The sequence below is a fragment of the Dasypus novemcinctus genome, chromosome 1, assembly GCF_030445035.2.
Source record: "Dasypus novemcinctus isolate mDasNov1 chromosome 1, mDasNov1.1.hap2, whole genome shotgun sequence".
Taxonomy (NCBI): Eukaryota; Metazoa; Chordata; class Mammalia; order Cingulata; family Dasypodidae; genus Dasypus; species Dasypus novemcinctus.
In genome coordinates this window covers 104,266,232-104,287,589 of record NC_080673.1, presented here as the reverse complement: position 1 = coordinate 104,287,589, position 21,358 = coordinate 104,266,232, and the positions used below count along the sequence as shown (strand labels likewise).

Here is a 21,358-nt window from a genome sequence, read left to right as displayed (position 1 = left end):
TTCCAGTACAGGAGGAGGAACTTTTTTTAGTTTCATAGGCTGCTTAAAGCAAATGCCATAAAGTAGTTCAGCTTGAATAATGGGGTTTTATTAGCTTACAGTTTTGAGGCCAAGAAAATGTCTAAATCAAGGCATTGGCATTGCATTCTTTCTAAAGACCAGCTTCTGGCAATCCTTGGCTCGTCTGCCACATGACAAGGCACATAGCAACATCTGCTGGTCTTTCCCTTTTCTGGGTTATGTTGATATCAGCTTCTTGCTTCCATGGTTTTCTCTCTCTCTCTATTCATTACATTTTTAAAGGACTCCAATAATAGAATTATGTCCCATCCTGAATCAGGTGGAACACAATTTAACTGAAGTAGCATCATCAAAAGATCCTTCTTACCATGGGTTTACACTTGCAGGAATGGATTAAGTTTAAGAATGTTTTATCTGGTGTATGTAAAACTTCAACCCACCACAAAACCTCAAGTACATTATTCTAGGTTTAGATTCTTTTTTTTTTTTTAACGTTTTTAAAAAATTTATTTCTCTCCCCTTCCCCACCCCCCCACTTACTTGTCTGCTTTCTGTGTCCTTTCGCTGTGTGTTCTTCTGTGACTGCTTCTATCCTTATCAGCATCACCGGGACTATGTGGTTCTTTTTGTTGTGTCATCTTGCTGTGTCACCTCTCCGTGTGCGCGGCACCATTCCTGGGCAGGCTGCGCTTTCTTTCGCGCTGGGCGGCTCTCCTTACGGGGTGCACTCCTTGCATGTGGGGCTCCCCTACCCGGGGGATACCCCTGCATGGCACGGCACTCCTTGGGTGCATCAGTGCTGCACATGGGCCAGCTCCATGCGGGTCAAGGAGGCCCTGGGTTTGAACCGCGGACCTCCCATGGGGTAGGTGGACGCCCTATCCATTGGGCCAAGTCCACTTTCCCAAGGTTTAGATTCTAAAAAGGAGGTAAGACATAGAATTCAAGACATTTTCTGTGTGCATAGTTTAAAGCAGAAAGGAGAGAACAATGTGTATCCAAATATATTCATACAAGGGAACAAGGAAAGGCTTGACTCTCTTTGGGCACATGAGAAAAGACCATTTTGAAATCCTTCCCAGGTCATGAGATTAATAACAGAAGGAAGATGTAGCTATGATACTGGGTATTGCTTACCCTCTGATGTACTTTTAGACATTATACTTCCTAAGGGGCAAAAAGGCTCTCATGTTTAATCACCAGGGGAGAAGCCTCCACTGGTATTGGTAGTTAGAAATTGAAGCATTGGCAGAGGATGTGGGTATTCTAATATTAGCTGATGAATGTTACCATTTTGTTCTAAAGTTTGAGAAACTTCTTATGCTTTTAACAGTAAAATTTGTGAGAGAAAAATGTGATTTGAAATTATCTATATACCAAATATATATTGAACAAAATCTATAATCTTCAGTTATTTATAGGACCATAACTAAGTATCGCCAAGGACTACACTTTAAGTTATTCCTGAGGTAGATGTGATGTTTGTGTTCCTGTGTCTTTCCTAACATTCGTTTTTAGTCAGGGCTGCAGGTGTCTGTGGCCACTTAGTTGATTGAAGCCAACTGGCTTCTCTAATCAAATAAACACTAACCTAATATGTCCTGAATGTGTTAAAGAACACAAGGCATGTAAATTGACTTTTTAATTAGCATAATGAATTGGAAATGAGTTAATGATTTTAGTATCTGAATGAGAATTAGAAAAATTCTCAACAAAAATGTAGCTTGTTATTTAAATAAAATGGTAAGTAGATGGATTAAATTAACCTGTTTTCAGTGTCTTTGCTATGATTATAGATGTTTGAATCTGACACTAAAGGATGCACAGTATCATGGTAGCTTTTTCTTTCTATTATATTTGGTAATCTGGGTGAACTGTATTTCCTCCAGAAAGCTTTCTTCAAGGTCTAAATGCATTTACTTCAACATCTTACAATTCAGATCTCCTGAATACCAATTTGGCATTGTATACCAAGAAAGAGTAAAACTTCACTAGTAGGTAGACTTTAAAATCTATAAAGGAAATATTTTGGCTAGTAATAAGTATTTAGTGGATGATTTTTTTTACCTAATGGAAGCTTCTTTGTAGAATACATGTATTTTTGTTATTGTAGTAATTTGTTTATTAGTATTATGTTTAATAATTTACTTTAATATACAGAATAAGGTAAGGATCTATCTTTCAGATTTTTTTATTCTTTAAATCTGTTATATCAGAGAAGTTTTAGGAACATTTTGTCACATTCCCCAAAAAATCCCATTTGGGTTTTGATAGGCCATACATTAATTTGGAAAGAATTTGAAAACTTCTCAATATTGTCTGCCAATCTAAGAGTATAGATTATATCTTCTTATTATGTCATTTTATGTAGTTTAGTTAATATGCTTTACATACGTTCCTTATTTAAAGTGCTCCTAGGTATTTTATATTTTTGTTGCAATTAGGTTTTTTGCCATTATAACTTCTAAATTGTTATTATTGAAAATTTTGAAAACTATTGATTTTTATGTCTTTGTACTAACCACCTTCAGAAGTAATTTATTAGCTAAAATAAATTTTTAACTAGTTCTTTTGGTTTTTCTAGATAAGCAGTCATATTATTTACAAAGAATGCTATTTTTGTTTCCTCCTTCCTTTGTATGTGTACCTGACTTATTGTGCTGATTTGAACCTCCTGCATAATATTGAATAACATTGATATGGTTAGTATATTATTTTAGTTTCTCATATTAATGACAGTGTTTTAATGTTTCACCATTAAACATAATGCCTCTTGGTTTAAAGTTAAAATCCTTTTTATGTTATGGAAACAGTCTTTTTAATTAATGTTTGGGTTTTTCTTTAAATCAAGAGCAGATAGTCTTAATCCATAAAGCCATTTTTAATACTCATGAATTAAAATAAAAACAGTTGCTATCCACCATTTTTATTATTATAAAGCTTGTATATAATAGAATTATTTTTTGGGAATAGTAATAGTAAGGAATGTTTTCCTAAGAATGGAAAGTACAATATAGTTTTATAATCTCTAAGTCAAGGTCATTTAGTTTTTTATTAGTAAGGTTCACTATAATTTATATCTTCCATTTTTTATTTGGGGACAAATGTTTATAAGAATTAGTAAAAAGAATAATTAAAATAATATGTATGTATATATTTTAGAGTGAATGATTTGTTTTCCTTTTTTCTTTTTTTTTTTTTTTTTTGGTGGTATCAGGGATTGAACCCAGGACCTTTTATGTGGGAAGCAGGCTCTCAGCTATTTGAGCTATATTGCTCCCCAGAGTGAATGTTTATTAAATGGTCTGATTGTCATTTTAGGAAATTTCTCAATCTAGTAGTGAATAGCCTTAAAAGGCTTCAAAACTACTACAATCAATAAAGCATCAGTTTTGCTACCAGGAAAGGTTTGTTCACAATTACAAGGCCTTATCATACCATTCTTTGAATTGTATCATTAGCTGTAAATTTGGGTGTTCACTTATTTGGTGGGTTTTGTTTATGTTGAGATTACTCAACCCTGAAAGTGTGAATCTGATTACTTAAATATTTTTCTTACAATTTTTAAAATGTAATTTTACATAGTAGATTTTTCATGATGAGTTTGTAATGTCATGTGAATTTTGGTGTTTCAAGTTATAACATATTTTTACATTTGGCCTTAAAGAGCATTTCTAAAGTTTCTTTTATTTGGCCTTAGAGGAAAAGAAAAACACATCTAGCCTGAAGTAATAGAAGAAAATGCTTCTCCTTTTGCAAATTTGATTTTATTCGAATCTGTATTCACACACTTCTATAATTTATCCACTTTGCTAAAACTGTAAGAGATGTCACACCATCTGGAATATGTTTTATACCAGGCTAATAAATAAAAGCACAAGTTACTTAATTTGTTTTCATTGTTAACTCATTTATTTACTGCAACTTTCATTTTTTGCATTGTAAATGCATATGAATATTAATGACCAACTGCAAAATTGTTGAAATAGGAAAAATAATTGGAAATATTAAAAACAAAATAGAGAGTAAGAGATTAGTTCTTTGCTTGAAGTAATCAAGGTAAGGGAAGAATAATCAGGAACTGTAAAAGTTCTAAAAATAAGAAAACTTTTGTAAGGATATTAAAAAGAGTGATTCTAATTGAAGAACTGTATGCTAAGTTGAAAGGATGTGTTTTTAACTGAATAGAATATATTGCACTGTTTTCCATTTGCTGTACTATACGATTTTGATGAGGAATGCTAAGATCAAAATTTTTTAGCCAGATCTTTTACCAGTTGTGGTTCATGGTCATTTTATTCTCATATAACAAATCTTTAATAATTGAGAGAATATGAATAATAGAATGAATATTTCATGTTTTTAGTAAGGTTAGTTTCAGGTTTAATTCTCTAGGATAATCATGTAATGCATATAATATAAGCTATAAATGCAGAAAATCTTTATATGGATTAGTATTTTAAAATAGAAGTTAAACCGTAGTATTGCGTGCCTTTTGTTGTCACATATATTCATTTGGAAAGTTGGGTTGTTTTACCACCATTTAAACAAACAAATGATGCTTTGTATAATCCTCCTAAGATTATGCTCAGGTACAGTGAAAGCCAGTTTCCCCCCCCAACTCTAGTTATACGTAGTTTCTAGGACAGCAGTAAAGGACACTGTGTGACATTTCATGATTGTGCATAATGACTACTCATCTAGAGTGAAAACAATCTACTTTCAAAATGTAGGAAGACTCAGAATATTTGGGGATCTATCAAATATAGCTGAGTTCGTACAGTAATTTAAAAAAGCAGTGAGGAGATAGGTGATTGTACTAAAGAAGCAATGCTTGCTCGTGTATTCTATAGTGAAACTTTCAGACCTGTTTAGCCCAGTATTTTCAGGGCTGGGGAAAGTTTTTTTTTTATCATAGTATTGTCCAGTATTATGGTTTGTAAGCACCTTACTAACCCAGTCTCCAGCTAGTATTTTTTTTTCTGTCACATCCTCAGCAAATTGTTATTCAGCCTTTATGAAGAACTCTATTCATTATGAGGGGATCTATTGTATTATTATTTTTTTTAAACCCAAAGATTTGGAAACACTTTAATATTGTTTCAAAATCCTTTTCCCTGTAATTCCATTCATTCGCCTATTTTCTAGCCCCTGTATACATATAATACTTTTCTCCCTCTTTCACAGAACAGATTTTGTAGTTTGAAGATAACTCTCATATCCCTAGCCCCTGAGTACATACAGTACTTTTCTCCCTCTTTAATAGAACAGATTTTGCAATTTGAAGATAACTCTCATATTCCTTAGATCCTGAATTCGCCCTCATATGAAATGACAAGGAGAAAGTAGAGTGTTGATACTAAGATGGTGGAGCAAAGGTTCAAAATATTTTTGTCTAATATCTCTGTGGCATATACATGTTTCATTCTTGGAAATACTTGTTGAGAGAGCTAAGGTGATCCTGTTTTTCTAGGAGCAGTGGAATGTACATGCTATGGAAGTATCAAAATGGATTGTGTAGCATAATATTATAATTATGTGGTAGAATTACTGCTATTGAGGGATGATGTTGCCATTTGCATTATAATTTTCCACACGAAAATCTATGATTGATTTTACTGAGTCTTTTCATGACTTGCATTTTAATATTCATTGAGATAAAACCCAAAATGAGTCTTGAAAGGCAGAGTAATAGATTTCTTAGAGACATATGGATTCAAAGCCTTTGCTTTAGCACACAGTGTTCTGTGACGTGAGTTCATTTTAGATGCTTATAATTTTCTCTTCCTATATTTAGTGTCGCATTTTTCTCATTGTATTAAAGGAGCAAACAGAATGTTTTCATTTGGCTCATAATAATTCAGTTATGGATTGATCATCTTTTCTTTCTGATGCGTGCATGTGGGAGAGAGAATATAAAGACAAGGTAATTTTCTACAATGATTTCTGCAGGTTTAAAGAACATTTTGCACTCATTGTCTTTTGAAATAACGCAATCTAAGATCTACCTGATCAGTTTAATGCAATGTGAGAAATTTAGTCTCTGCAGGAGGTGGTGATTGGTATGATTCTACAGAAAAATTCATTCTTGATGAGAGATTTCAAATATAAGACAATCTCCTTATAAAACTGAACCCTCTTCTGTTAAAATAATTAAGCTGTTAAATACTATAATGTCAATAAATGTAACTCATTTGCTCAGTATTTAGTATTCCCTTAGAAGCTGATATAGTCCTCTCTTTGAACTTCTTTCAATGTGTATTATTTATGTATACCTTTTTCATTAATTTAGTTATAACTCCTTAGGGGCAAGAATACAGTTCTATTCATTGGTATTTATTGGATACCTACCATGCATTTGTAGATACCTTTCCCTAGAGTTTAATGGTCTAGATAGAGAACTAACAGGTAAGTTTTAATACAGTTTAATAAATTACATAGTAGAGGTGATTTCAAAGTATTGTAGAAATAGAGAGTTAGAGATACCTCAGAATTGCAAGAGTCTTTCAAAGTATCACAAAGACTCATATTTGACCTGGATCCTAGTGGATAAATAGATGTTTCATAGGTATGCTCTTGTCCTTTTCCTTTTACCTGCTTTTTCTTCAAACTTTGTATAATACAAACCATCTATCTTTTCCACTTCTCTATTCAAGTGGTCTTTAACTGCTGGCCAAAAATCAGTGTTGTTATTACAAGTTTAGTGTTTCTAACCTCAGCTGCTAATGCTTTTATGTATTCCTTCTGTATAATAATGCATTTTTCGCCTTTTCTACTTATAATATGCTTAATGGTCCTTAAAAACTCAACTCAGATGTTATCTTTCTTGGTGAAAATTTCCATGATTTTCATGTAGTTTTGATTGCTTTGCACAATACCTTGCATATCCCTCCATTTTGGTATCAGTTGCATTGAATTGTGATGATTTTTTTAACCTCTCTGAAACTTACGAAATAGCTCTCTAAGGATATGATTTTTTGTCCTCTTTATATTATATTCCCAACATTTTAGGGACGCATAAAAATATGCTTTCTTGGTAGATCTCATATACTCCCATGTCTTCAACTACCAAATATGTTCTAAAAACTCAGAAACAATTACAATACTATTTGTGAGTATTGGAGGCAGGGTGAGTATGATAGTTGCGATCAGGGAATGCTGACTTTCGAAAATGCAGTGTCCAGGTGACTGGGGCCCTAAGTATTGTGGGAGGAGACAACATTTAAAAAGTCATAGTGGTGGAAGAAAGCCTGGCCCAAAAAGAAACTGAAAAGTTTAGTGTGGCTAGTATAAAGGGTACATGTAGGGAAGGGTCAGTAGATGGTACCTGGAAAGGGAGTCAGGAGTCAAATCATGAAAGGACTTTCATGCCATTCTAAGGAGAACCATTGAAACCATTGAAAATCAGATTAGTGTTTTTAAAACTCACTCTGGAGGCAGTTTGAAAGATGGATTAGAGGACAGAAGAGGAGGACGTCTTTTTTTCTTAAGACGGGAGTTTAGGTTTGTTAGCATTATAGGTAAGATTAGGTGTGAAGGAAGAAAATATTTACTTTCTGAATTATCAAGAAAGATTTTTTGTTGAGAGTGATAGAGAATATGGCATATATAGAGAGCATAAATGTTTAGAATTAGTGACTTAGGAAATGTGAAAGGGAAGTGACCAGGGATTGTTAAACGATATTGAAGGTCCAATTAAGATTGTAAAACATGAATTTGTAGTGTTTAGTAACATGACTTAGTCATGGAATATCATGGATTGAATGACAAGGGAACTGAGGTAATACTAGAATTGTTGAAATCATTGATCATTTTTTCCAGATTACATAGGGATGGAATGAATCATGGAGAAGGTTGATAGATTGGGAAAGGAAGAGATGAAAGAATAGAGTTTTCAAGAAGTTTAAAAAATGTTTACTAAGGAAATAAAAGACATGGTAGGAAATAGAAGACTCTGATCAGAAAGTGATCTCCAATTTTAAGCTCTCAACCATAGAACATTTCTAGATGATGATGAGGTCCTGGGTATGATTATGGGACAGATAATTAAAAAGAAATGGAGAATTAGATCAGTAATTAAAGTCTGGGAATGTAAGGCTGAGTTATTAATCACTTCATCCATGTAGATATAAACTTGTTCAGGGTGATTACATGAATTGGAGAGAAGAGAAAAATTCTAGTGTACTTCAGGGTTGTTAGAATAATAGTGATGAGAATGGGGCACAAGTTACCAGATGATAGAGGCTGAAAAGAGAAAATGCCCGTGAACGAAGCCAGAAGACAAATTGTTTAGAAAGATATTTTTGAACTAAGAAAATGCCAACTCAAGCTCCAAGTCCTAGGTCTTAAAGTAGGAGGTAAGGTAAAGAAAGTTAAGATCTGCTTGAGAGGATCTCAAGGGAGTTATCCAGATAAAATGAAAGAATGGTGGGTGAGTTTGGGGACTATCTGTGGATTTTGTATACAATAGATAAGGGATCCAAAGGGCACAGTAAAAAGGGTCCAAAACTGGGTTTGAAAGAAAATTCCAGTGTAGGGTTGATATGTAAATATCCTTTAATTGGTCATCTGATGATTAGTCTTTGCCCAGTTACGTTTGTTATATGTGTGTATGGCTTGGGACATTGTGATGCATTTTCTTAGTATGATCTTTTCTCATCCATTCTGCTTAAAAGAGTAATTCTTCTTTGACTTATATTGTTTCTTCTTTTTTCTCTGGATTAGTCACAGACCTTCTATCATGTGTTTTCCCTTACCTATTAAATCCATATATTAATTTTTTTGTTTTTTTAATATTCTTTGCTTAGTTTAAAATCATCTATTTATTAAGTAGGTCCATACTATAATGCCCTTTTTCCTCTTAGAACATTTTACCTTGACCACATCAATTAGTAGGACTTTTACAATTTGGGTATTTGTCTTAGTTATTGAGTAGAACTAAGCAGTAACTCTGGTGCCAAGATGACTAGTAAAGCCAGGATCGTTCTGAAAACCTTTCAGCACTTGTGGAAGTGTACTGAATATTACAATAACTTCACAGTTCACAGAGGACATTATATGTTTTTCAAGTGCAAACATGTTCAAATTGGTCGTCAAGTTAGCTTTGCCAGTTTTGCTCCTCCTGTAATAATTTATCATCAGGCAATTGATTATTGATTATGGAAATGGGGAAGGAGGGTTGGGAGTGTGGAGTGGGGGCAGTTTTTGAAGATGAGGTCAGAGTGGAAAATAATCTGAAATACTGCATTAAGAAAATGCAGTAAAATGCTACAAGCCAAATTAATTTGTCTTTTCTCTAGGTATGTGAGTATGGGGTGAGGAAAGAGAGTAAAATGATTTGGAGAGGATTCTATGCTGTTGTTTCAGCTCTGATATCTGACTTTATTCTTGAGTCCTGATTTCAGCCACACTAGGTAAATTTACCTTGTCTAGCTTGGTATGTAACAACCTTCCATCTTAGTAGAGGCCTGCAAAGGAATACAGAGAAGAATAGTTCACTGGAAAATGAGATTCTGAAACTTCATGGACATTAAGGAGATAGAAGCCTAAACTGGATTAGTTGTCCCTGTATATTAACTCTGTTGTAGAATTTTTATCAAAGTATTTAAAGTACTGCTATGCTTGCCTACCTCCCTCACTAAACTATAAACTCTTTAAGGGCATGGTATAGAATTGATAGCAATTTGCCTAGCACATGGTAGGCTCTAAATATTTACTGTTCAGTCAGTGCATGAAACCTGTCAAAAGTTCAAAATGTAACTAAAATGCATGTTTAATTTATTAGCATGTATGTTTCCTAATAAAAGGAAATTCCTTTTTACTGGTAGTTAAATGGTGGACTGAAGTTTGTTTCGGTTTTCAGAGTAGGATTAATGGGTTTTATATTGTTATAGCCAAAGCATATTGAGAAGAGCTGTCTGAACATCTTTACTTGAGTCTCTCCTCTCTTTTTCAGCATAATTCAGTACAGTTGTAGTGGTAGACATTTTTTGTATAGAATTATCAACATTTTACCATACCTTTGATGTCTTTAAACAACAAATAATCATTTATCATTTATCCAAGTCTCTCATAGCTTATGTAATTACAATCAATATTTCATCTGACACTGTAGGGTATTCTCTTGAAATGCTTTAGTTCAGGGGTTATAGGGTAAATGAAGATGGAATACCCTTCTCATGAACCTGAGGCCCTGGAATAAGGATGTATTGTTCTGACCAGCCACCAGACCCTCATAAACAGGGGTTTTGGATGTAAGCATCAAAGGAGCATCTGTGTTAAAAATCAGAGGGTCTGGTAATTGTTAACTAGGACCCTGTGTCTCACTGTTTGTAACCTTATAAAAGCTGACCATGTCTGTTAGCACAGAGCAGGGTACAGAGCACGGCATGGAGTTTCACCTGGCTGCCACCACTGGATCCTATAACTAGTCTGAGCACCCTTCGGCCTGCCGCCACTAGGCTGTTTGTATGAGTAAGTAATAAAGGCATGACCTTCACTGGGCTACCATGTGGTTTCTCTTCTTGACCGCTTGCATTACAGTTGGTGTAGTCGGCAGGCCAGGGTCTCTAACTGCATTACAGGTGTTCCTAACATAGGGTCCTTGAGCTTGAATTGAAATTCAAAAGAACATTATTGTGGGGATGTGTTGGTGTGGGTGTGATATATCTATTAAATAATACACAGTATGGTGTGAACTTAGTAAGTAAGGGGTCTATGGTTTTTACCTGACTGGCAAAGGGGTCTGTGGAACAAAAAAGATTAATAATCCCAGCTTTAGTTTGAAAATTTTTCCATTAATTGATCAGAATAAGACTTCATTCTTCTGTCTCCCAAGCTCATACTTTTAAAAAATATTGAATTTCCTTCTCTGTATCTTACAGTCAATTCTTGTGCCACAGCCTATAAATAAGCTATTCTCCATAATTTAAAACATCTACCGAAAGATTGCTTAAATTATTGACTATCATTATAGTGGTAGGTCATCTATTCAGAACTGTTTTATAGTCTTTGGGAAATTAACATATCTATTCTTCGTCAGTAATATCTTCTTTTTTTGCTTTCTTTATTCTTAACCCTTTTCTTGAGCCTCATTTGATAACTTTGAATTTCTGTGCTCTCTGGGATTGTACTTGAAAGAAAATTATAATTTACTTGCACAAAATTTTATAAATTTTTCAGCTTTACTTGAATAATTTTATTTGGCTTTGCTTTCTCTTTGAGTTTTTTAATAAAGCAAAAGTAAATTATTTTAGCTCTTGATCAGTGCTTTGCTTCTTTTATGCCTATATCTCGCCTTTTATTATTTTTCTTTACAACAACTCAGGATTCCCCCCTCTTTTTTCTCCTCTTATTTCACATCTCTCCCTCATTAGGGAAGCCATGAGATTTTGTTTTTCAGATTTCATAAACCGTATGATTTTATGTATAAAACTCAACCTGTTGCTTACTATTGCCTATTTATATATTCCTCAGTTACAGATCTTGTTTTTCAAAATAAACATCCTTGAAAATGTATTTAGAGCAAAGTCCTGCTACTAAATATCTTAAATTGATATCTTATGGGCATAAACTGCTAATACTAGGGCAAAAGGGCTAAATATAGGACAATACAAAAGTATAACAGATAATAGCTTATCTATATTATTTTCATTCCATCAGTGGGATTTCCTCCCATAGTAACCTTTTATTTGTGAGGTGATTTCATTTACGAAAGTATTATTCTTTGCTGTCACCTCAGCATTCACTGTGATGTTTTCTTCTGATATTTCAGTAAAGGCCACTTTCTTCACATTAGATAGAAAGTCCTGAATATTTTTTTCACCTTGCTGTCTTTCCAAATAGCATCTCTTTCCTGCTGGTTCTGTTTTATCATATTCTTCAGATTTTTCAGTCTTCCAAAACTCTCTTAGATCCAGGGCTTTTTGCCTAGCACACTGTTACATGCCTGGGGAAAATAGCAAGCTTCATAGCATAAATCCCAAAACTTTCATCACAAACACCTTTGTTCACCTGATAAAGCATAGTTAAGGTCTCTTTAGTGGTTAGTGCTGTGACATGTAGGTTATTAACAGTTGGTGGTCTTATGAGTCAAGAGATTTGGCTGAGATGATCCTCCCTATACCCTAGGTTTCAGGGATAGGTTGTGATTGGCATAAATCAATTAGAATATTCAATATACTCACCTCCCCTGCTTCTCAGAGAACGGATGGTTTAGGCCTAAGCCAGTCAACACCTGGGCTTCATCTGGCCAAAATTATTAGTTCAGATTGGCCCAATCAGTGTAAAGCCTGGTGCTTTTGGCCATTTGGAGAGGGAGAAAAGACTTTGCCTTGCTCTGTATTGTGTGGTGTGTACCTATAACACCTGGAACTAGTACAGCCATTTTGCCTCTATGGAATGAACTAGTTTGAGGACAGTGCTTGCACACAGAAGAGGATAGAGTTGAGAGGACTTCAGAGTAATGGAGCAGGAGCTCTGATGATGAAATCCTTCATGAACTCACTGTACTTCTATACTTTACAATTATATGACCTAATGAATTTCTGTTTTGGAACACAGTACAGAAGAGTTATTACTTGGCAGTACGTCTTAACTCATATTTACAGATTTAAAAATAGTCTTTTTGTTTATAAAATAATGGGAGCATATTGTATAGAACTTGGAAAATACAGAAAAAAATAAGTGATTTTATTTTGTATTTCTTTGTAAAGTTTGAATCATACCACATAAATGTTGTAGTTTCCTTTATTTATTTTTTACTTAACATATCCTGAGCATTTACCTGTTGTGTTAAATATTCTTTAAAATTATGTTTCTAATGACTACATAATGCTTTTTTGGATAGACCACATTTGTTAACTTTGTCGGGCATTTCTTTTAATTATTAATACCCTTTAATTTAAGATGATACTGTGAGTCATTCAACTCTTATTTTCTTTGACCAAGGACACGATGTCAATTTTAAGTAACTCCTTTCCTTTCTTTTTTTTTTTATCCTACTTATCTCTTTTTCTTTCCCTACTCCCCCTAACTTTTTGTTTTCTTGGGAAAATGAAGTAAATCTTAGAATACTTGGACTTATAGTTTGAGTAAAGTTGTATTTCCCCAAGTGTGTTCCTTGCATCACTAATTCTTTGAGATGCTCCATTTAGAAGCTGTTTATTTATTTGAGAAACAGTGTATAATCTCATAGACTTATAGTAAACAACAAATTAAGAGCTTCAAAGAATTCTACAGAATCATAATCATATTTAACTTCATATCTTCCACCATGGTGTTTGACAGTAGAATGGAGATGGGTCTTTTTCTGAAAAAGTTACTTCATTGTGGTTTATTATATCACCATTCAGTTAGTTTGAAGTGAAGAAAGCGACATTCACTATAGGAACTGTATCTTTATTACTTTCAATTTCTAAGGGAATATTCTAGTTATATAGTCTGTTATTACCACAATCACTTAAACAGTTCCTCGTGTTTACTTTCTGAGTAAATGTACTGCTTTTACTTTTAACAATTCAGTTCTTTATTTTTTAGCATCTACTTATGTGACCTAGTTAGTGGTAATCTTAGAGAAGTCAAACTAGCAGATCTCCTTGCTCATTTTAGTGATGACTTCTCCTTTTCCCTTACTCCCGTAGCTTATGTTATCCTTGTAATTGAAATGACTGTAGGACTATCAGAATCATTTATTATACTTGTGTAAAATGATTCTCACAAATTAATCTTTTAGTAAGACCTATTAAATTTCCTTTTAAATTGTTTCTGATGGTGAGTCATTGTGTAAATGGGTCTTTATTCTGTTCTTTTTCCTTTCAGTAACTGCATAGATCCTTTTCCTTCTTGCTCCTTAGGTGCTTTTTCTTAAGGATCCTTGGGACCTGTTGGAGGGGAAACGGGATGACAGTTCTCATCAGCGAAAGAAATACCGTTTTATTGATCTTCCCCTTTTCTTTTAGAGGCATTAATTTCTCATTTATAAAGTCCTTTCTTAGTCTCAGCATTCTCTTTGTTCTTTTGTATTTTAAGTCTGCTTCACCCTCTGTGTACTCAACTCACTTTTTCTCCTTTAGTCACTGCCACATTTAGCTATCCTAAAATACAATACATCCCTATTTCTCTCAGTTGTCTTACCTTAGTTCTTTTTAAAAAATCCTCTTTTTGGCATTTTGCTTAAAAAAATTAATGAATGAATCTTAGGTGTCATATTTTCAAGTAGTACCTTAAAAACTTTTTATTTTCCATCAAAGAAACAAAGTAAAAAGACACATTAAATTTTTGAAGGGACTTGCTAAATGGAAAGTCCCTTTGTTACATATCCCATCATGTGTACTTTATATTTGTAATAATTTGAGTTGTAAGAAACATAGTGACAACATAAAAAAGGATCAATTTCATCTATTTATGCACAAAAAAGTTTTCTGTACAAAGAATTAACACCAGTGGAGGCCAGGTGACAATGCTTGTTGATTTGTTTGTGTGGCAGAATCTGAGATTTCAGTTTAAGCTATGTGACTAGTCTGATGGGTATCTTTGGACAAGTTTACTTCATCCTTCTATTTCCTCATCTAATAAATGAGGTTATTATAACATATTTCCAAAATTTCCCTTTTATTTCAGTACATAAATGTAGTATTAATAGTATTAATTGTATGAAAATTTACTAGGATTATAGTAGAAAAAAGAAATGCATGGATAGAGTTTCAGTGTTGAACAGTAGATATTCAAACTATAGTACTGGTGCTATACACATACATACAGTATGCTATATACATATATACAGTTGATTTTCATTATTCATGGTAGTTATTATGCATTCTGTAAAGTTGCCATAAACTCTAAATTGGCTACTACTGAACCATTGTTCATAGGAGAAATGCAGGGTTAGGTTTCTATGAGTGCCTCATCACATTATTGTCAACTGATCAATGCATTACCTTGTTTTATATGTTTCTGTTTAAAGATACCTTGTTTAAAGTATGTTGATTCACTAACATTGAACTCACAGCCAATAACACTATAACTCATGCCTGAACAAAGCTTATCTAACGCACATTTTCTTTGTAAGGTACCTCACAGCCTTCTTTGCCTTAGAAATGCTAGACAGAACTTCAGCACCTTGCTTGGGGGTAATTTTAAACAATGAAATTGCTTAAGAAAAAGAAAGCACAAAAGTATGAAAATGGGGCAATAATTAAACGACTGGAAGAATACTTGCTTATCATATAAAAGCTGAAACAAGAAGGCAGACTTGGCTTGTTCGCCTCAGCTGGGAATCTTTGTGTTTGACTAAAATTTTTCACTGCTCTGTGCTTGATTGCAAATGACTATAAACATGCTGTATTGATTTTGTAGTTAAAATAAACTTCTAGTGATCAGGTAAATTTGCAAATACAGAATCTGTGAATAATGAGGATTGACTGTATGTAATTCATTGCAAATGAATTTTTAAAGAGAATAAATTAATGGGAGTATAATTTTCCATATAGTTCCCTATTGCTTCCATGCATACAAAGCCTTTTGACAATTCTAGCCTCTCCTGATGATAAGGAAGTGTTCTGGTTCTTTACCTAGACTGTTGGATAGCCAAGGGGTACATGAAACAGTGGTTTTTAACTTTTTTTTTTTTTTACCACATCCCTGGTTAAAAATAATTTTACATAAACATACAGTCACATATTCATGCATGTGCTTAATTCAAACCAGAGTTTCACTGTTTAACGTCACTGTATGCAAAACTTTTTTTCTTATGCTTTTGTTGTATTAAGTGTTAAGGTTCTCTATTATTTATATATTCAAAGGATATAAAGGATCTTACATAGAGTCAAATTTAAATTGAATGTTATAATAAGCCTTATAAACTTCTACCTTTAACTATATGCCATTTTATCTTCTTTATTTAGAATGAAATGGTAATTTTAATTTTAATTCCTTGAGCTTTTCTTTCCATCATTCTGGGTGCTACTGTCTTTTATTTTACTAGGTCATTCCCTCAACAACAGATGAAGGGCCTTGGTTTCATAGGTGTCTATATTTTAAGAAAGAAAGGGAATAAGTGGAGACCTCTTAAATTACTGTGTCACCATACATAGTTCTGAATAACTGTTTTCCTTCTTCGTTACTGATGGTTTTGAACTGAATTGTATGAAATACATAATATGGAATTATATAGTCTGTCTCTCCTCAGCCATTACTTACTCCATATAAAATGATGTGAATTTCTTGCTCATTGTAATTGCCATTTGTTTTTGCTGCTGTTGTTGTTTTTTTAAGTGGCTATTTTACAGGTATTCATAGAGTTTATATAAAATAATATGTTATTACAGCTCTAAGAATTCAAAATGGAAGTAGAAAACAGCACTCCTACTCTGAAAGAGTTGAAACTTATTGAGAAGTAAGTTTGGTTTGCAAATGGTAAATTCAGGAGAATTTCTTTATAGTCTGAGTGCAAATAGGCAAAAGATTGTATTTAAAAGTGTTTCCTGCAGATTAAAACTCAAGATAAAAGAAATAACATGTAGCTGAAGGTAATTTTATATAAATACATCTGAATGTATACTGAAACTAATTTCTGTATGAACAGAAAATTCATGAAGTTTAAAATCTTTATTGTAGATAAAGTTGTGTTAGGGCTGAAGATTTTCACTGAAACTCTGTCTGTATCTTTCAGATACGGAAACAAGTGAAAAAATCCAAGGAAGTGGAATCCTTCAACTCTTTGCAAGTCTATTGAGTCCACAGTCTTCCTGCACAGCCAAAGTAGCTAACATCATAGCAGAAGTAGCCAAAAATGGTGAGGTTTTCCTCAAGAAATTTTCTGCTGAAAACATCTTCAGTTTTATACCTTGTCAGTATGTTTTATTCATTTATGTTTTAATTTTGTAGATTAGACCTTCTTTATTTCCTTTTACTTTGACTTTTATGTAACTTTTAAATGACTGTAGTTATAGCCGTTCTATCCTTATATTACTCATTTGTTATTGCATTCCTTCAGACTACCATTAAGGGAAAGCATTGCTCGTCCTAGCAGTGCTTTATTTTACTTATTACCGTGGGTATAGGATCCTTTTGTCACAGGAGGGCTTACTTTTCCTCTTTTTTATGGTAATGCAGTATTTTATTTTTTTTAATGAATAGATATTTGCAATATTAATGGAATTTAATCTAAGGGAAATTTAACTTACATGTTTTTTAAAAAATCTCAATACCAGTCATTAATAAGAGATAGTCAAAATAAGTATGGTTAAAATTCTTATGTCAAACTTATAAATAAATGCGTGTTGTTAATGTCTATATAAATTCAGTTTTTGGTGTAAAGTTATTTGGCTGTAAGAAATAACATCTGGTTTACTTCACTAACGGGAATATCTTTTAATGCTGAGATAGCTGCTGCTTGATATTTCTTCAGCTATTAATTTTTAGCATAATTATCTGTGATTGTATGAATGGAGTTGAGTGGGGAGGTGCTCATCATGGTAACTCCAAATAAGAGTACATAACCAATTACTACAATAATAATGAGGTAGACAGGTAATGTGACTGCCCAGTACTGTTGAGGCCAATAGATTAAGCCTAAGGAATTTGGCCAAGATTCAGGAATAAAACCCACATGAGATGCAGAATGAGGAGCTTAAGAATAGAACAAAGCCATGAATTGCTTTCTCTGGCAGTAACGATGGTAAGTTTTCTACCATTTCCTCTGTGCCTTAAGATGATCTCTCCCTCCAACTTGGTCACCTCAGCACTGAATCCTTAGCATAAGTACCCACCAGGGAGCTTCAGGGCAAGAAAGTAAAAATAGAGAGGACAGTGAAGTTGCTTCTGTGCCCTCTGCCTGGGCACAGGTACCAAGGGCTTACCTTTTTAAAATATGTGTGTTCATTTGTGTTATACCCAGATAAACGCACTATTTTAGTCTGGCCTATTCTACTGACACTAGCACTTTACTTCAACAGTAGAGTTGGAATATTTTCCATTTTCTGTCCTTATCTTCATGGCAAACATTTTTTCCTTAAATTTCCATGCAATAATGTTCTGGGAAACAACAACAAAACTTATATAATCCATCCCATTGGGTATTGTTTATTATACCCAGTGAAGAATTCTTTGGAAGAATTAAATTACAGCACAGTTAAAGTCTATGGTTTAACACAGGGTTTACTGTTTGATTAGTGTAGTTTTGTGTATTTTTAAAAAAGCTTTTTATTCTGTTACTGTATTAGTCAACCAAAGGGGTGCTGATGCAAAGTACCAGAACTCTGTTGGCTTTTATAAAGGGTATTTATTTGGGATAGAAGCCTACAGTCACAAGACCATAGAGCATGGTTACTTCCCTCACCAAAGTCTATTGCCACATGCTGGAACAAAATGGCTGCTGGTCTCTGCGAGGGTTCAGCCTTCCTCTTCCTTTTAAGGCTCCATGGTCCCATCTTCTTCCGATCTCAGCTGTAGGCTGGCATAAGGTGCATCTCTTCCTGAGCGCAGCTGTTCTTGGTTCTCCACAAGGCAGGCTGTAAACTATCACACAAACAGCTCTACTCCTTCCACAGGGCTCCAACATCAAAAATTATGCTCTCTCCTCTGCCATGTCATTTTCTTTGTGAGTGTCCACCCACCAAGGGGGCAGGAACTCAGTGTCTTACTGATGTGGCTGAATCAAAGCCCTAATTTTAATTTAATCAAGTAAAAGCAAAACCTCTGAATTTAATACAGTCAAAGGGTATCACGCCCAGAGGAACAGACCAGTTTACAAAGATAATATTTCTTTTTGGAATTCATCAATAATATCAAACGGCCACATTTTCCATATATGCAATCTAACATTTTCTCATTTAATCATATTCAGATATATTACAGTACTGTTAATTTTGTTCACAATGTTGTGCTATCATCATCACTATCTATTACCAAAACAATTTGTCATTCCAAATAGGAACCTGTATCTTTTAAGCCTCACCTGCCCGACCCTCCCCCCCAGCCCCATCCTTGTAACCTGTTTTCTAGATTCTGACAGTGTGTGTTTGTGTAGGACAAATATTTATACATAATTTAAATTCAGTCAGCTTGGGGAAAACATTGAATTCTTAAAGTAATTTATAAGACTAAGGAAGGCCATATATTAAGGAATACCTTTAGTATGCCTCAGTGTGTCAAAACTTGATATTTCTGGGCTAAAAAATTTGTGGGCTTCATTTGTGTACTCAACATGGCAGGTGGCATTGTAAAGTACCAGTATAAGGATATACCTCATTTTATTGCACTTCGCAGATCCTGTGTTTTATACAAATTGAAAGTTTGTAGAAACCCTGCACTGAACAAATCTACTGGTGCCATTTTTCCAATAGCATGTTCTCACTTCTTGTCTGTGTCACATTTAATTAAGGTATGTAAATTTTTTTAGACATAACTCTGCTACACACTTAATAGACTCTAGTATAGTGTAACCATCACTTTTTTTATTCACCGGGAAACCAAAAAATTCATGTGACTTGTTTTATTACAATATTCACTTTATTATGGTTGTCTGGAACCAAACCTACAATGTCTCTGAAGTTTGCCTGTACATTGTTTTTCTAACCCAGTAAAACAACTTGTTCATATGTGTGCTACCAAAATAAAAACTACCATGAACTTTTTTTTTTTAAGAGATTTTCAAAATGCCTTTTAAGTTCCAATGAGATTCTGTAGTCGTAAATAATTTTTTGGTGGTTTTTAAGTGAAAACTGGCCATCCATTATTTGTCACATTTATGCTACTGTATATTATGTAATCACCATGCTATACTTGGATTCAAGCTGGTCATAAATGTTCAGAGGTTCCGAGTGGTCTGGGAATGCTTAGTGTACTTTGAAGCAGATTTGAATTGCTCTGAGAAAATAGTGATTACCTTGGGGCAGCAGAGAACATCTAAAACAGATCTGGTTTGAAAATGGCCCAATACCAGTCATTATTTTTAAGCTAAACCAACCAACCCTTAGCTGAATATTCTTAGATACAAAGCAGCTTGTTATTTAAGAAAGTTATTTTTAAATCCTGTGATGGTTACAGTATAGATTTCTAATAACCAAGATAAAAATTCCATTTTGATAATATAATCCTTTTTCTTAAAAATGGGCATGCTATATATACTGTTGATATGAAATTTTGGATAGTAGATTGTTGGGAATGGATTGCCATTCCTCTATATTCTTAGTATCAGTCCTCATAATACTTTATCAGAATTTCATGATAAAAATTCTGCTGCTAGAGTTTTCTCCTAATGATACTCTAATAGATAACAGCTTTATTCCTAAGACATGATAGAATTTTTAGCATTTATAATTTTAATCAGAGACTTAAGGGTATATCACTATCCTCTACAAGTTAAATGGAATACATCTGGATATTATTTAGTCACTACATTGCTTTTGAAAATGACTAACTGAAAAATAGATTAGGCCTTAATTCTTTTTAAAACATATACATCTTCAGAAATGCAGCATGGCCCAGCAGAGTATATTAATTGGGTTTTAATGACTTCTTGTTAGAAAGTTGCAATGAGAAAAGATCACATAAACCAGAGAAAAAAGATTGGACTTTTTTTGTTCCTCAATCTGTTGTGCATATTATGTAACTATTAATGGAGAAATATTATAATCCTTAGATTCTAATTAAACCTAAAGTATAGTTAGGTTTATAATTTCTTACCCAAGGTCTTTCACCACATTTTTTTTTTTTTTTTTTTTTAAAGATTTATTTTATTTATTTTAATTCCCCCCCCTCCCCTGGTTGTCTGTTCTTGGTGTCTATTTGCTGCATCTTGTTTCTTTGTCCGCTTCTGTTGTCGTCAGCGGCACGGGAAGTGTGGACGGCGCCATTCCTGGGCAGGCTGCACTTTCTTTTCACGCTGGGCGGCTCTCCTCACGGGTGCACTCCTTGCGCGTGGGGCTCCCCCACGCGGGGGACACCCTTGCGTGGCACGGCACTCCTTGCGCGCATCAGCGCTGCGCATGGCCAGCTCCACACGGGTCAAGGAGGCCCCGGGTATGAACCGCGGACCTCCCATATGGTAGACGGACGCCCTAACCACTGGGCCAAAGTCCGTTTCCCTTTCACCACATGTTGATGCAAGATGGCTGTTGATGTCTGCAAGAGTTCAGCCTTCCTCTTTGCTCTTAAGGCTCTGTAATCCCATCTTATTCTGATGTCAGCTCTAGGCTGGCATAAGGCTTGTCTCTCTTCCTGGGGCTTATTTCTTTCCAGGCTCATCTGCTCCGTTCTTTTCACAAGGTCACTTGTAGATTATGTCTCCCCAGGGCCATCTCTATGGATCATTCTCTTCCTGCCTGCATGTCTGCTC

At 34.2% G+C, this 21,358-nt stretch overlaps 1 protein-coding gene across 10 annotated transcripts in view; it reads left to right on the top strand.

Annotated features, from left to right (window-relative positions):
• RAP1GDS1 (Rap1 GTPase-GDP dissociation stimulator 1) overlaps positions 1-21,358 on the top strand; it is a 200,816-nt gene that overhangs the window by 41,862 nt on the left and 137,596 nt on the right. For 8 of the 10 annotated variants that reach the window (XM_058295181.2, XM_058295199.1, XM_058295208.1 and 5 more), the window contains exon 3: positions 16,691-16,813. In XM_058295181.2, the coding sequence (XP_058151164.1) occupies positions 16,691-16,813 (123 nt within the window). Of the gene's footprint in view, positions 1-16,690; positions 16,814-19,287; positions 19,403-21,358 lie in introns of all 10 variants that reach the window. The other 2 variants (XM_071215531.1, XM_071215532.1) reach the window with 1 other exon arrangement.